Here is a 16,214-nt window from a genome sequence, read left to right on the forward strand (position 1 = left end):
GTAGATAAAGCATAACACTCAAGTTTTGTTATTTTTTTTTTCCTGTATGTCTCAAATATATGATAAGGTCAGGGATAGAATATTTAAGATTTTGCCATGGTTTTGCTCTCAAGAACCTCAGCCATCTCTCTGTGGCTCAGTTTCCTTATCTGGAAAAATGAGTGGATGGACCAGAGTTCTCAAGTGGCCCCTATGGTTCCAAAGCTGTGGTTCTGGGTAGGGCTCTTCTGGAAGAAATCACCAATTCAAGGCACATCCCCTGGCTGCTGCTGAAGGCACTGGGGTCCAGGGGCTTGGCAGCCCAGTGGCCCAGCCAGCACTTGCTGGCCTCTGACTCCCCTGTAGATTAAGTAAATACAAATGATGGAGAACATTGCACATAATAAATCACACAGTAAATATGGCTGTGGACATGGTTTGCTCCTCTCACTTGAAATGGCAGGCAAACTGCTAATAATGTAATGAGGATAACTACCTGTTTGAAGCATTTACCGGGTGCCAGGATTGTACCGGTTACTCGGGAAAGATTTCTCACAACAGCTCCTTGTTAGATTCAAAAGCCGAAGCCTCAAAGGATTACATAACTTTGGTAAGGTCCTCAGCACCCAAATTTGTCCTGCGTCCGGAGCACATCCAGGCCTGTTTCCTATTGCCAGGTGTGTTCACTTGAGCAATGACTTTCTCCAGGTTTGCTCAGCGGCTGAGTTGGAACTTGAACCCAGCTGGGACTCCAAAGCTCATGGTGTTGACCACCCCTCCAGGCTGCCTTCCCTTCTTAAAATACAGGCTACTCCTTACTCTATAAATAGAATCACATTGTCTCTTGAAGCCCTTTCTGGGTGAGGAAAGTGCTTTTTATAGCTTGGGACTGCTTCTGCTTTCTCAGTCTCTTCCAGCACCTGTTAATCTGGCGGGCAGCTGTGCCCTTCCCTGTCCTTACACTGTATTCCTAGGTTTCCTCCCTGCAGAAGACAACTCCGGAAACCACATGGTGTCTGTACGTGTGCCAGTAAAGAAATTTCACTCCCCTCCCTCTCCAAATCGGCCTACCTTTCTATAAATACTCGCTCTCCTCCCTCCACTCAGGCCTGTGAGTAGTTTGGTCACTTAACGAACACACACACACTCACAAAGCAGGGAGACGAGGGGCGTTGGAGGCGACAACGTGAATGACCTTGCAAAGGTGTCTGGCCTTCTGGGGACAGGATTAGCAAACTTGAAGCCTCTACAAATAATTTGTGTGCCTCCGTATTCCTCCCAAATCTACCTGCTCCTCTTGCGCCAGCCTCGATCAGTCCCTCCGCAGCTCCGAGATACAAAGCTCAACCCGCCCATCTCTTTGCAAACCCAGAGAACTTCAGTCCCCTAGTTGAAACTCGTCTGTGGCGGTGGCGGGCAGCACTGGGCATGCTCAGTAGTGGGGACAGGTCTGGAAGGCAAGGAAGCCGCGTTTGAAGTCGCGCGGCCGGGGAAACGGGGGGAGGGGGGCCGTGGGGGCCCCGGCTGGGGGGGTCCGCGGGGCTCCCCGATTCCGCGCCCGGAGCCGGCATGCTCCAGGCCGGCGCGGCGGGGCGGGCGAGCAGGGGGCAGAGCGCCGAGGAGAGGGGGGAGCCGGTGGGAGAAGGGGAGGAGCGCCGGGCTCGCCATCCCCCGGCGCCGGCTCTGCGGCTGCTGAATCGGAAACCGCAGGGAGGATCCGGGGAAATAAAGACGCCCGAGAATGACCTCCAGCGAGGCTGCCTGAGCTGCGGCCCGCGCGCCGCCGCACCAGCCCCCGGCATGGGCGACCGGGGCGGGCGGCCCGAGCACTCGCCCACGCACGCCCCGGGGGCTCCCGCCGACACCGGAGCTGCCGCCGTAAACGGGCTGCTGCACAACGGCTTCCACCCGCCGCCAGTCCAGCCGCCGCGCCTCTGCAGCCGGGGCCCGGCGGGCGGTGGCGACGCGGCACCCGCGCGCCTCCAGCTCTTGCCCGAGCTTCAGCCACAGCCACCGCCCCCTCAGCACGACTCCCCAGCCAAGAAATGCCGGCTGCGGAGGAGGATGGACTCTGGGAGGAAGAACAGGCCGCGTAAGTCCCATCGCTAGCCGAGCGCTGGCGCGAGGCAGGCGCATCCCGCGCGCCCACCACCCCCGGGGGCGGCGGGCAGGCACCGCAGCTGGGCCGGTGCGCCCCAGCACCCGCTATCGGGGGAGTGTACTGGGTGGGGGGACTCCCGGGACTGATTCTTTTCCCAGGGTTGCCAAGCGCTAAAGATCGCTGCCTGAGCCTCACTCTTGCTTGCTTGCGTCTGTAGAATGGGCCGATTGAATGCGGATCCTGCGCTGCTCCTTCGGTCATAGCTCTAGAAAAGGCGAGCGTACTGCCCGCCTTCCTAATTTGTCGGTGGGAAAATGCACGTGTGCGAACATTTCAGGGGGTCCGGGAGTAGGCGGAGAGCAGGAGAGGCCTCTCCCGTCTCCTCGCCCCCTTTCCTTGTCTGAGTTCATCCTTCTGGGGTTGGCGCTCAGGCAGCCACCTTGTCCTTTGAATCGCACAGTAGCCGCCAGTACCTCGGGTCTATTGGCAAACGCAAGGCCTGGAGGCGTGGAGTTTGACAACCCCCCAAATCACATCCTATTAAATCCTTTTTCTTCGCAGCCAATGAGAGGACCCATTGGCAGGGGCACACCCACTGATACCATGTGGGCCGGAACTATGTGGACCAATGAGATTTGGAGGTGGATTTTTTTTTTCCGGGAACTGGAGAGGTAGAGTTAAGGGTTTCTAATGGCAGCGTGCGGCGTAAAAAGCTGAAATGCGTTATTTCACAATCGAAAGCGTATATATATGATGTTACTTGATAAAGAGTACCTTCCCTGCAGACGTCGTAGGATGTAAATTTGTAGGTCGAGTTTACAACTGGTTTGTCCCATCTGAGCCGAACCTCCTACTGGTTACCTCTTTCTGGGTGTCTTTAATGAAGCTTATAAATGGCAAAAAGCAAAGTAAGTAGAATGCATACTAATAAGTGATTGCATTCAAACACTCACCATTTGCATATAGGTTATTCTGTCTGATACGGAGAAATTGCTAGTATAGATTTTGGATTTGTCTTTTGATATTTGGCAAACTTTTTTGTTTCTCTCTTTCGACTCTTAGTTTTTCTGCTCTCAGTTAAAATCTCTGAGACTTTGGAAAGTATTAATGTGGGAGGGGATGACCCTGACACTTGTATTTTGTAGATGTGAAATGTTTAGGTTGAAAGTCAAAGTCTTGTCTGAAACTTTAAAGCCACACAGCAGATTTGGCAATGGTTGTAAGGAAGACAGCTATTTAGCACTTGAATTTGTACTTACTTTTGTTTTTCTGACTTGTTAGAAAATTACTTTCTTTATGGACTTGATATTATTTATGATTTATTAACCTGTTTTACTTTTTTGGAAACCACATTTTAGTTACTTCTCTGATCTACGTTTACAAATTGTACAGCAGTTTGCAATGTAAATAGCTGAAGTATATCAAAAGAGAACTGTATTAAGTTTTTGTAGTATAGCTAGCCTGAATGCTCTATGAGGGTATGTAATGCCTTTTGAAATAATTTTTGAGGGATTAAAAGTACACTCTCTTAATAATAGATTGGAGGCAGAGAAAAAATAATTTTGAGGCTTAACTTGAGCTTGCAAACCCATAAGAGGTTTTTTAAAGTTTTTTAATTATTTTTTAAATGCTTATTTATTTTTGAGAGACAGAGAGGGACAGAGCATGAGTGGGGGAGGAAGACACACACACACACACACACACACACACACACACACAGAATCTGAAGCAGGCTCCAGGCTCTGAGATGCCAGCACAGAGTTTCGCAAGGGGCTCGAACCCTTGGACCTGAACTAAAGTCAGACACTTAACTGACTGAGCACCCAGGCACAAGGATTATTATTTTAGAATACAAGAAAATATAACTTTATGCCTGTATGTTTGGTGTCAGAAATTGAAGTGGTTTGTATTTTTTAACAAAAATGAAAACCTTAGAGTCCAGTGACCATGATACTTACTTTTAAACTTTTGAAAGGGATTCGTCAAAATTGACTTTTCATTATCCTACCATGTTTTCATTTCTCAATTTTGAACAAACATTTCTGAAATAAATTTTACATGTTCTGAGTCACATCTGTGTTCACTACCAAAATTTCTCAGTGAAAACTAGGGTCAGTATCTTTAAGCCTTGCCTGTTAACGTATAGGTAACTTTTTATTTAAAAAGAAAATGCTCAATCAGTTCATATTTAGGTTCTCTAATCTACTTAAGAGTTAAGTATATCCCATTTTCTAACAATTGATAGATTTTATGTGAGCAACTATTACAAGGAGTATTTGGGTGCTCTAAATAAAATGTAGGGGTAGGTTGGTGGTGGAAGCTTTGAAGCTGGACAAATAATTCCTATTTACCAGTTTACAACATCGAACAACCTGCTTCTGTCTAAACCAGAGGTGTGTTAAAGACGGCCAGATCACAGTGCTCTTAGATAAGCACGTGGAATGCTTAGGTGCATAGGTGTGTTTCTGTTTGGCAATATCGTGGATAGAGTGCCATACACATTGGAATACTTAATGTCTGAAAACGATGAATGCAGTGAAACAAACGATTCAGTAGTATCTGATTGTTTTAAAAATGTAAATCTCAGTGCAAGAACTCTTCACAGCGTGTAATCTAAGCATCAGACCAGTGACAGGTTGATTTTGCTAGACCAGCAGAGGGGAATGTTGTCCACCGTTTTCATCGAAAGTACCATCACCTCACCACTTGCCCTTGGAAAGCTTTTGTAGGATTAACTGCTTCCTAAACCTCCTTGGTTACTTTACCTACCTCTGCTACTCAGCAGCTGTATGGCCTCAGCCCAGTCACTAGCTCTCATCTCGAGATCATGGAGTTGGCTAGGTGATCTTCCAGTGTTGTTCCTCGTGTCTTCCAAATTCTGTGATACTTCAGAGCTGTGGTTCTTCCTATATGACTTCTCCACTACCGCTCTGCCACGTGACTTCACATTTAATTGGTTTTTTCCTTGTGCCAGTTGTTGCCTGTGTATTGTCTTATCCCCTCAATTAAGTTAGAAGTCTGATTATAGAGGATATCGTTTTTTCTCTTATGCCTTGTACCTCGACTCCATGAACATTTGATTGATGTTACAGAGAAAAGATACAAGCGACATTATCACCACTTCATTGAGGTAGTCATTTCCATCCATAAGATAGACTCTGACAAAAGTTCTTCAGTAGAATTTCCGTGAAATTCTGGGAGCTTCCTTTGGTCTACTTCTTGGTGATTTGATTCTTTGAAGCGTGCATCTCATAGGGTCAGCTCATTTTCCAAATATTTTGGAACTAACGATAGTCCTAATAAAATTCTGTGAGGGCCTAACATGTTGAAAATGGTGCAGCCATTCAAACCTGGAGGGCTTGAGTTTGAATTGCCACTGGGTGGCCTGGGCCCAATCATTCACCTATGCCTCAGTTCCAGGATGATAAGATGGAGATAATTGTACTCTTCATTGGGTTGATATGAGGATTAAATTAGATAATGTATAGTAAGAACTTAGATTCCTGCTTGGCATATAGCATTTATTCAGTAAATGCCAGCTGTCATCACCCTCATACAGAGTACACTGTTAATCTATAATACAGGACAATTGAGCTCCCAGGTTAGTTAAAGAAAAAAAAAAAAAGCAGGTTACAATAAGAAAGACCAAAACGTTTTACTTGATTAGCTGTAACACTCTTAGTTTTTCAGTTTTTTTTTTACCCTTCCCCAATAAAAATAGTGGATAATACAAAAATGTAGAGAAAAAGCAGGAAAAAGTGCTTACAGTCCCATCACTTAGAGAAAACAACTGTTTAAAATGTGCCATGTTTTACAGGTGATTTGAGATCATACTAAGATGAGACTTTGATAACTTTTTTATTTAAAAGTGTTAGCATAGGCGAGGATGTGGAGAAACGGGCACCCTCCTACACTGTTGGTGGGAATGTAAACTGGTGCAGCCCCTCTGGAAAACAGTGTGGAGGTTCCTCAGGAAACTAACAATAGAACTCCCCTATGACCCAGCAATAGCAATGCTAGGAATTTACCCAAGGGATACAGAAATGCTGATGCATAGGAGCACATGTACCCCAGTGTCCATAGCAGCACTCTTAACAATAGCTAAAACATGGAAAGAGCCTAAGTGTCCATCAACGGACGAATGGGTCAAGAAGATGTGGTTTATCGGGGTGCCTGGGTGGCTTAGTCGGTTAAGCTTCCGACTTTCACTTAGGTCATGATCTCGCGGTTCATGGGTTTGAGCCCTGCGTCGGGCTCTGTGCTGACTACCAGCTCAGAGCCTGGAGCCTGTTTCAGAGTCTGTGACTCCCTCTCTCTCTGACCCTCCCCTGCTCACGCTGTCTCTCTCTCTCTCTCTCTCTCTCTCCTAGAAATAAATAAAACATTAAAAAAATTAAAAAAAAAAGATGTAGTTTATCTATACCATGGAATACTACATGGCAATGAGAAACGATGAAATCTGGCCATGTGTAGCAACATGGATGGACCTTGAGGGTGTTATGCTGAGCGAAATAAGTCAGGCAGAGAAGGACAAATATCACATGTTTGCACATATAGGAGGATTAGGAGGAACTTAACGGAGGACCATGGGGGAGAAGAAGGGGAGAAATGGTGGGGGAAAGGGAGAGAGGCAAACCATGAGAGACTCTTGAATGCCTAGAAACAAACTGAGGATTGATGGATGTTGGGGGGGGGGTGATGGGCATGGAGGAGGGCACTTGTGGGGATGAGCACTGGGTGTTATATGGAAACCAATTTGAAAATAAACTATTTGTAAAAAAAAAAAAAAAGAAGCATTGTAAAAAAATAAAAAAATAAAAGTGTTAGCATAAGCATTTTCTTATGGCATTAAAATGTTTTTTTTTTAATTTTAGAGAGAGGGAACTTTTTTTAAAAAATATTTTTTAATGTTTATTATTGAGAGACAGAGTCAGAGCACAAGCATGGGTGGGGCAGAGAGAGAGGGAGACACAGAATCTGAAGCAGGCTCCAGGCTCTGAGCTCATCAGCACAGAGCCTGATGCAGGGCTTGAACTCATGAACCGGGAGATCATGACCTGAGCTGAAGTCAGCCGCTTAACCAACTGAACCAGCCAGGTGCCCCGAGAGAGAGGGAATTTTAAGCAAGCCCTACACTCAGGCCTGAATCCCATGACCCTAGATCATGACCTGAGCTGAAATAGAGAGTCAGACACTCAACTGACTGAGCCACCCAGGCACCCCCCACCCCGAAACATCATTTTTTAGTGGTTGTACTATATCCCCAATATTCCATTATATGGATATACTAGAATTTATTTAAACTTTCTCTGGAAGCTTTAGGCTGCAGCAAGGGCCTCTATATCATAAACATTGCTGCAACAACTCATACATAACTCTTTTTTCTTTCTTTATAAAGTTTTTTTGTTTATTTTGAGGGAGAGAGAAGGATCGGGGGGAGGGGGCGGGGAGAGAGAATCCCTAGCAGACTCCCCTCCATCAGCACAGAGCCTGATTCAGGGCTCAGACTTACAAACAGTGAGATCACCTGAGCCAAAATCAAGAGCCAAACACTTAACCAACTGAGCCACCCAAGTGCCCTTGTCCATGACTCTTTCTTAAATTATTGTTGATGAAATGGGTGGACACATACTTTGTAGAAAAGGAACCAAAACGGCACAAAGTAGTATTTAGATGTTGCCTTGAAATGCTGGATATTTTAGAGCACAGGACATTCCTAGGTGAGCCACCCTGGTGGAGCGAGGAGAGAAATGCAAAGGAGATTGTGGGAGTCACCGAACCGCATGCTGCAGAAAGGCAAGTGTTTGGGCATCCTTGGAAAGCTGGAGATCAGTGCTGCCCTCCCCCTTCCCTTCTCTGTTTTGTGGTGACAGGCAGGAATAAGGACTGGATCAGGGCAGGCGGCCTCCTGTGGGGTGGGAGTGGGCATTCTGGCTTCTCAAATCATTTCAATAGGACATTACTAGCAGAAAATGGGCAAGAATTCATTGCACCCGGGGCGCCTGTGTGGCTTAGCCGGTTAAGCGTCCGACTTTCGCTTAGGTCATGATCTTGCGGTTCGTGGGTTCGAGCCCCGCTTCGGGCTCTGTGCTGACTACCAGCTCAGAGCCTGGAGCCTGTTTCAGTCTGTGACTCCCTCTCTCTCTGACCCTCCCCTGCTCACGCTGTCTCTCTCTCTCTCCTAGAAATAAATAAAACATTTAAAAAAAATTTATAAAAAAAAAAAAGAATTCATTGCACCCATATCATATTCATAGGTACAAACTGAAGAAACCTAAGTCTGTTACCAGTTTGAGCTAGCCACCATGGTGAAAGCACAAGGCTTCGATTTTCAAAATATTGGGGTATTTAGCTTTGGCATTTGGGCTTTCTACTCCTGATGACTAGTGGAATCAAGCTAATTAGAAAAACCAGGATAAAAAAGATAATAGGTAGAATTTTCTGGTTGTATCTGCATAGAGGGTAGATATAGATGCTTTTTTTTTTAAAACCATGCTCAGTTCTTCTACATGGATGGGAAGCATTGCAAATTCAACAACAAAGGACTGAAATGGAAAGCAAGGGCACGCTGTAGTATTCCTACCATCTGGGACATGGTCAGATTCCCAAGTTTGTCCATGAAGTTATGAGTGGTACAATGCACAATTTAAACTGAAGATTAAGACTTTAAGGCCCAAGTGCCCAGCATCTAAGTGGTTAAGTCAGGTATCAGGATCTGCACTTTTTCTCAAAAGATCAATAAGTGCATTTTAACCTTACCACTAAGCATATTTTGTTTGGCACAGTAACCCAAGATGGAAAGAGTGCCGCTAATTTTTAGCATGTGGGACATTTAACAAGTGAATAAAACAAAACCCATCATGGTTTTGGAAACAGAATAAGTAGGGAAACAAAGGAGTACCGATTTAACTGACCAGTTTTGGGGTTTGTTTTGTTTTTGTGATGACGTGTGTGTGTGTGTATTTAATACAAACTGATTGCCTTGAAAGTAAAAATAAATCAAGGTTTGACTTCTATGATATTTAATTACATGTGCTGTAGCTTTATTAAGTAAGCCAGGATTCACCTTGGGATGGCAGTATTCTGAATCAGATACAGAAACTTCAGTGTACCCAACGTGGTGTGTGGAATTTCTAAGAGCCTTCCTCTAGGTAATGCAGCTGTCAAGCTTGATATCTCATTACTTAATTCATGACATCTCTTAGATGCTTAGAGTTGGCTAATCATACGTGTGTGCTTGTATGTGTGTGCGTTTGTAATCTCCTTGGGAATATATTTGAAAGGAACACATGATTTGGAGGGATGAGGTAATGTTATTTTTAGAGGCAGTTACATCAAAATAATGATCTGGGCCTCTAACAGATTTCTCCACGGTTTGGAAAGAGGACGGAAAAACTCATGACGGTAGTGAGTACTTACAGTAGTCACTTGGAGCAGAGTAGCTGTTATTGAGCAACAGCTATGTGCATATTGAAAACATACACACATACATGTTTCATAAAAACAGCTACGTGTTTTTATGAAAGCATGCACATCACCAACACCACTGTCCATTTTACAGATGGGGAAAGAGAGGCCCAGAGAAGTGAGGTATCCTGCCCCCAAATCTGTAGTCAGTGAATGACCTGGTCAAAATTCAGACCCAAGTCTAAGTCCATTGCCAGCTAGCTGCCTCTCTTTTCTGCCCTGATACACTTGTTACTTATGTGTGTTCTGTAAAACTTTAAGAAGACATAAGTGTATGCAACCTGTACTCCTTTGGCAAAAAGCTCATCCGTGTGCCTGTGGAAGTAACAGTGGCCGTTAAAGGGCACTTACTGTGTGCAGACACTAGGCTAAGTGCTTTATATGGGTTATCCCAGCAAACACCCCCAGCACCCTGTGAGTTGGGTATGGCCGCAGTTTGCACACTTGTGTCCCCCCAAAACGCATATATTGACATTCTAACCCCCAAGGTGGTGTTATTAGGAGGTAGGGCCCTTGGGAGGTAATTAGGTCATGAGGGCAGAGCCCTTATGATTGGGATTATTGTCCTTATAAAAGACACCCCAGAGAGCTAGCACCCCCATACCCACTTCTGCCATGTGAGGGTACAGCAAAAAGACAGCCATCTAGGAGGCAGGCTCTTACCAGACACTGAATCCATGAGTGCCTTCATCTTGGATTCCAGAATTGTGAGAAATACATTTATGTTGTTTATAAGACACTGAGACTCTGGTAAGACAGATAATATCATGATCTTCCTTCTGCAGATGAAGAAAGTGAAGGACAGCACAAGGACTTGGGGCAGAACTGTCTGAGTTCAGATTTTGCCTCTGCTGGGCAAGACTCGGGAAGTGTAGGGAATGTTCTGTAGTGGAAAGAGCTTTGGAACCTCCAGACCTGCATTCAGGGCCTCCTGGCACCATTACTAACAGTCTCACCTTAAGGCGAGTTCCTTAACTTCTGGGAGTACTTCTTGAATAGAGATAATGGTGCCCATCTTATTAGCTGTGAAGGCCAAAGGCAGAAAGTGTAGATAAGTTGTAAAATAGAATGACTAGACCCTGGTATGTGCACAGTTAAAGATATTTTACTTCCCAACATGAGCAACTATTAATAAAGGACATTTAATATTAATATTGTTGGTGTTACTGAGTCACAGTGGCTTTCAAAACTTTGTGAAATCTCGGGATTTCCGTGAACTCATCTTGCCCTGCCTGAGACTGGGCTTCATTCAGGGTATCTTCCAACCTGTCCCAACATCACACCCTGAATGAAAGCACCCCTACTTCTGACGTTTCTAGAAGCAGGACACATGGCCGGTGTCACAATTCTTGACCTCACTGTCACTTTCATAAATTGCCCCAATGCAATCCCTGAGATGGAGTACAGCCTGCCCTGTCTAAGGGTGATTTTGGTAACTTGATGACTAAGAAGACTATCATTTACCTTACTGTTAATCTACTGTCAGGACAAAGTTTTTTTTTTTTTTTATTGTTTACCTTTGAGAGAGAGAGGGAGAGAGATACAGACTGAAAGTGGGGGAGGGATAGAAAGAGGGGAAAACAGAATCCAAAGCAGGCTTCAGGCTCTGGGCTATTAGCACAGAGCCTCACGGGGGGCTTGAACTCACAAACTGTGAGATCGTGACCTGAGCCGAAGTCAGATGCTTAACTGACTGAGCCACCCAGGCACCCCAGGACAAAGTTATGTTTAAAAAAGGAAGTTTCTTCCTTTGATCTTTATGGTTTGATACCTCAGTCCCTGAGTGAGATAGATAATGCACGAAAAGAGATAAGGATTGGGAAAGTGAGCACTTTTCCTTCATAAAATTTACAAGAATCAAACAAGTCTGCAGAATTCAGAACAGATGTTACTTCTTAGGCCTTCTTTTTAACCCATAGCCCAGCAAACCTTGTTCTGCCAGACGAGGAGATGGATATTTCTGGGCACTTGTTGCCTTCGAGACCAGCACATGAACCTTCTGGTACGCCTGGCACTGACTCCATGCTGAATCTGGGCCACTGGGCCCTTAGCTAGTGCCTCTGGACAGTAGTCTGCTTCCACTTGAATCTCTGTGAGCTGTGGCCAGCCTGAGCAGTGCCTGTTGCTAGGAATCCTCTGGGGCTTCTGGACAAACAATTCCTTTATAGCCTGAGGTAGGCAGTCTAGGAGTGAACGAGATAGGGGTGGATTTGTGTGACTTCCAGTTTGATATGGGTCAGCAGTGTGATGAGGCTTCCAGCAAAACAGAAGCACCCAATAAATGTCAGCTATGATGGGTGGTGGTGTTAGATGCCCTTCCTTACCTCAAGTCAAGTCACACTCCCATAACTTCTACCTTGACAGTACAGTGTTGTCCAGTCTCTCTTCTGCATGACAGCTCCTTAGACATTTAAAGACAGCTATTTTGTCTTGACCTTTCCGTGGAGTCCTACCCGCTGAAAACCCAAGACCCACACACTCACTTGCCGGACTTCAGCATCCTTGTGATTCAGTACCTGTTGTGTTGAGCTGCCAAAGCATAAAGCTTAGATGGGAGAATGGCCCCTTGGGGTTGTCACAAAGGGGATCAGGTAGGTACTGACCTGGGTGACCTTGAACACTGAGATTTAATATGCCGATATGTGCCACAGGGGCTAATCAGGATTTTTTTTAATCTTTTAAAAATGTTTATTTACTCATTTGAGAGAGAGAGAGAGAGAGAGCAAGGGAAGGGCAGAAAGAAGAAGAAGAAGAAGAAGAAGAAGAGAGAGAGAGAGAGAGAGAGAGAGAGGGTCCCAAGCAGTCTCCACGCTGTCAGTGTAGAACCTAACTCCAGGCTTGATCTCACAAACTTTGAGATGGTGACCTGAGCCAAAACCAAGTGTCAGATGCTTAACTGACTGAGCCACCCAGGTGCCCTGGGGCTAACCAGTTTTTATTCCTGTGGGCCATGCATTGTGCTAGACTCTGCGTGTGATATTTGGCTTCATGTGATTCCAAGCTGTGGCCTGAAGCCAGTTGCCTGGCTTGGTTTTATTCAAATGCTGTAACATTTTCAAGTCACGAAACTCTGTGTGGGTAAGTCCGAGGACCTGAACATAGTTGAGGCTGTCTGTTTGCCATCCATACTTTCCCAGCTACCAATGTTTGCTGAAAAACATCTAAAGACACACTACATATTCAGGAGAAGGAAAGCAATATCAGTTTGGTCAAGGAGATACCACATCTTACCTTTTATGGAAGGGTTTTACTATGAAGAAGTGGCCCAAATGCGATTTTTTTCTTTGGAGTGACTTGGCATAACGTATCATCAACACTTTTAAAGAGTAGTGAGGGGTATCATGAATAATTATGCCCGGACCCCAGGCATAAACTGGGATCAGCCTAGGCGAACCACAAGAGTACTAGTTCCTGTTACGTGACGGGGCCAGCTCTACATGCTTGGGGGAGCTGGTGGTGCACATTCCTTCCTAACTCTGCATTCAGTGCCCTGGTGTTGGTAGCTTCAAGTTGGGTACAGTGGGTGTATTTACACTATGGAAATTGGCAAACACTGAAAATCAAGGCTTTCTCTTTAGGCAGCCAGTTGCTAAACATTTACAAGTACGTCACTGACTAGAATACAGGTCAAGGGTCACGCAGAGGAAAGTCCCAGACAGCATCAGTAATACAAGCTGAATTATTCAAGCATTTGAGTCAGAGAATGGGAAGAAAAGATCGACATCTCCTTTGCTAAGTGGATAATGCCAGAAGGTGAGGACTTTGACAAAAGACCTTTATTCTCAGGAAAGAAAGTATTCTACAAATATCTGAGGGCCTGCTATGGTTTAAGGATAGAATTTAGAATCACACTATTGTCTACCTCTCTTTCTCCCTCTTACGTTCCTGCCCCAAATACAGCTGGGTTCAGTGCCGGATCACCCAGTAGAGAGAACAAGCAGGTGTTAGTGTACCAACCATGCAGCAGGAGAGCTAAGGAAAGAAGAAAATAATATACACGACTTTATGTATATAATACATGCATGCGCCAGAGTACTAATCACAGGAGAAACATAACTTTAGGCTTCTTCTTTATACTCATTTTATGATTCACTCCTGTTTTTCTTTTGAATCACTTGAGTTGTTTTGAACTACATGTTCATTACATGTGGATTGGGAAACATCAACATTTTCCCTTTAAATAGGTGTAAATCTGCCCCCGTGAGCCTTGGGCCTTTCTAGAGTGATTTATAGTTAATTTACTGTTGGTGAAATGGCAGGGTGGGGTTGCCTGAGGGTCTCCATTTCATGTTTTTGGTTAGGGCAGGCAGGCTGAGATTTGTCCCTGCTGAAATTTGTCCCGGCCGAAAGGGAAAGGAGATTGTTTGCTTGTTTCCAGACGCAGGCTCTGTGGGGCAAGAAAAGGGACTTCCCCAGTTCATTCCCATTAGAATTTTACTCCAAAGGTGACTCATTATGCTCCATGGTCCTCTCACTGTCTTGGATGAGTATTTGGAGAGTGTTGGAATTTTAAAGAAATCTTTTTCCTTGGGAAAATTTCATTTGTTATATAAAGCCAGGGTGTCTATCAAATAACTGCTCATCACTCAGCACTCAGGTTAGCTATCCATTTATGTCCCATCTTATTTTATCTATTACATCCAAACCTCCCCTTTCAAACGGGATGATTTGCAGCAAGTCTCAGCTCTATCAGTTCAATGGTAAGTGTTTTTATATGTTTCTAAAAGATAAAAACTCTTTTTAAAAGCATAACCATAAGCTGTTAATTGCTGAAAAAAGTTCACAATGTATTGTTTTTAGTTGAAACTATATAGTAGTTTGTGATGCACAGAGTTATAAATTCGGTCATCTAACTGCGGTTAACATTGTTGCAGCCTGTTTGTGGATAGAGAGATGAAAATCTGATATTGTGTTCCCTGGGAGGATTTCGTTTGGGGTGTTTTTGTTTTGCTTTGTTTTGTTTTGTTTTTGTTTCTTTTGCCAAGACCTGCTACTATTTGTTTATGATTAATTTTTAACCATATCTTCATGGTCTGAGATTTGAAACTTCATTCTTGTAATGAAATAATCCTGTGCCAAAAAAGGTGCTTTGGAATCACCCCAGAATCACTGGACTAGAAGTGATTTGTATCTCCCATGTAGCTTTTGTCTTGAGAGGGAGAGATTGGGAACAGGATGAAAAGAATTCTGCCTCTGCAGTCACTAGGGTGAGAACAGGCGAGCTAGCACTCGTTCTGAAGACACATGGGAAGGAAGACTGGTCTCAGGCTGGAGGTCTGGGGTGCTGGATTCAAGTCGAACATGGGGTTTACAGGAGGTTGCCAGGAGGGGTATTGCTAAAATTTGTGAGATTTGCCATTCCAGGCAGTCTTTAGACCTATATCCCCATGTTTCAAATGAACCACAAGAGCAAAGAGATCCTGAATCTCTCTAGTATCACTCTTGTTTGTCAAGCATTTTTGAGGAGCAAACCACTTAAAACATCAGTGGGTTCTTGTCTGTATAACTTCTAGGATTGCCTTACTCTTGGAAGTTTTATGAGTTTTTCAGCTTTATGCAAAACACGATCCAGATGCATTTTATGCATCCCTGCCTTCTTTGACAGAATACTGAGTATCGTGGTATTTTCTGGTAATTTAGGGACATGACTAATATCTGGTTTTATACTAAGCTGTAGAAGTCATGGTGCACAGCTGGTTGCTCTTTTGTTTTTTTAGGTAATGGATACTTGTTATGCACCAGCTGTGTACAGGATGAAACTTTTTTTTAAAAGGGTCCACATATTTACTTCAAAATTCTTTAAAATTATTTTTGTCTAATGAAAAGCCATAACTAAAAGGCATGTTAAAAACCCTCTAACTAATGTTTGGGTGAGCTCTTTAACTTCTCAGCCTCAGTTCTGTCATCTGTAAAATGGGCATAAATAAGAATGCCTACCTCATTGGGATCTGAGAATTAAATGAAACATTGCATGTAAAGCTTCTGGCACACAGCCTGGCACATAGTAAGCCCTTAATGTTAGCTGGTATGGTGCTGCTGCTGGATTAACCCATTTTTTGTAGACCTTGGAATAAGCTTCTTCTGAATTCTTTTTTTTTTTTTTAACGTATATTGATTTTTGAGAGACAGAGGGAGACACAGAATCTAAAGCAGGCTCCAGGCTCTGAGCTGTCAGCGCAGAGCCTGATGTGGGGCCCAAACTCACAGAGGGCGAGATCATGACTTAAGCTGAAGTCAGACACTCAACCCACGGAGCCACCCAGGCACTGTGCCCCGTTTCTTCTGAATTCTTATAAGCAGAGCATTGATTGGCAAATTTATAGCTCTGAAGTCTTTTAAAAAGTTTGGCCTGGGCACACATATCCACATAAATTTGTACAAGCTAGTATACCACTTTAGTACACGTGTACCACAGTCAATTACACTCTAGGCAAGGCTTAGTTAGGCATATTTGCTTGGCAAATGCTCTCACTCTGGCATAGGTCAGTTATATAATAACAAGTAAATGAATAACCTGTCAAATTTAGAGTTTTAGCACTTATTATAAGGTTTAGATGCTTTTGTCTGATTTTTATATTTATTACAAGCAAACTGAGGAGCTGTTAGTTATTTTTAGTGTTCAGCTTTTTTTGTGAAACATTTTCAGTAAATCTGTCCAAACTACTGA

At 44.2% G+C, this 16,214-nt stretch overlaps 1 protein-coding gene across 2 annotated transcripts in view; it reads left to right on the forward strand.

Annotated features, from left to right (window-relative positions):
- The first annotated feature begins 1,533 nt into the window (after positions 1–1,533).
- Positions 1,534–16,214, forward strand: part of PANK1 (pantothenate kinase 1) — a 56,008-nt gene continuing 41,327 nt past the window's right edge. Inside the window, exon 1 of one of the 2 annotated variants that reach the window (XM_039257754.1) lies at positions 1,534–2,071. In XM_039257754.1, coding sequence (XP_039113685.1) covers positions 1,549–2,071 — 523 coding nt within the window. In that variant the 5' untranslated portion in view covers positions 1,534–1,548. Of the gene's footprint in view, positions 2,072–2,840; positions 2,989–16,214 lie in introns of those variants that run through there. The other variant, XM_039257755.1, reaches the window with a different exon arrangement.

This window comes from Hyaena hyaena, unplaced genomic scaffold (genome assembly GCF_003009895.1).
Source record: "Hyaena hyaena isolate Hyena2069 unplaced genomic scaffold, ASM300989v1 scaffold_631, whole genome shotgun sequence".
Lineage (NCBI taxonomy): Eukaryota > Metazoa > Chordata > Mammalia > Carnivora > Hyaenidae > Hyaena > Hyaena hyaena.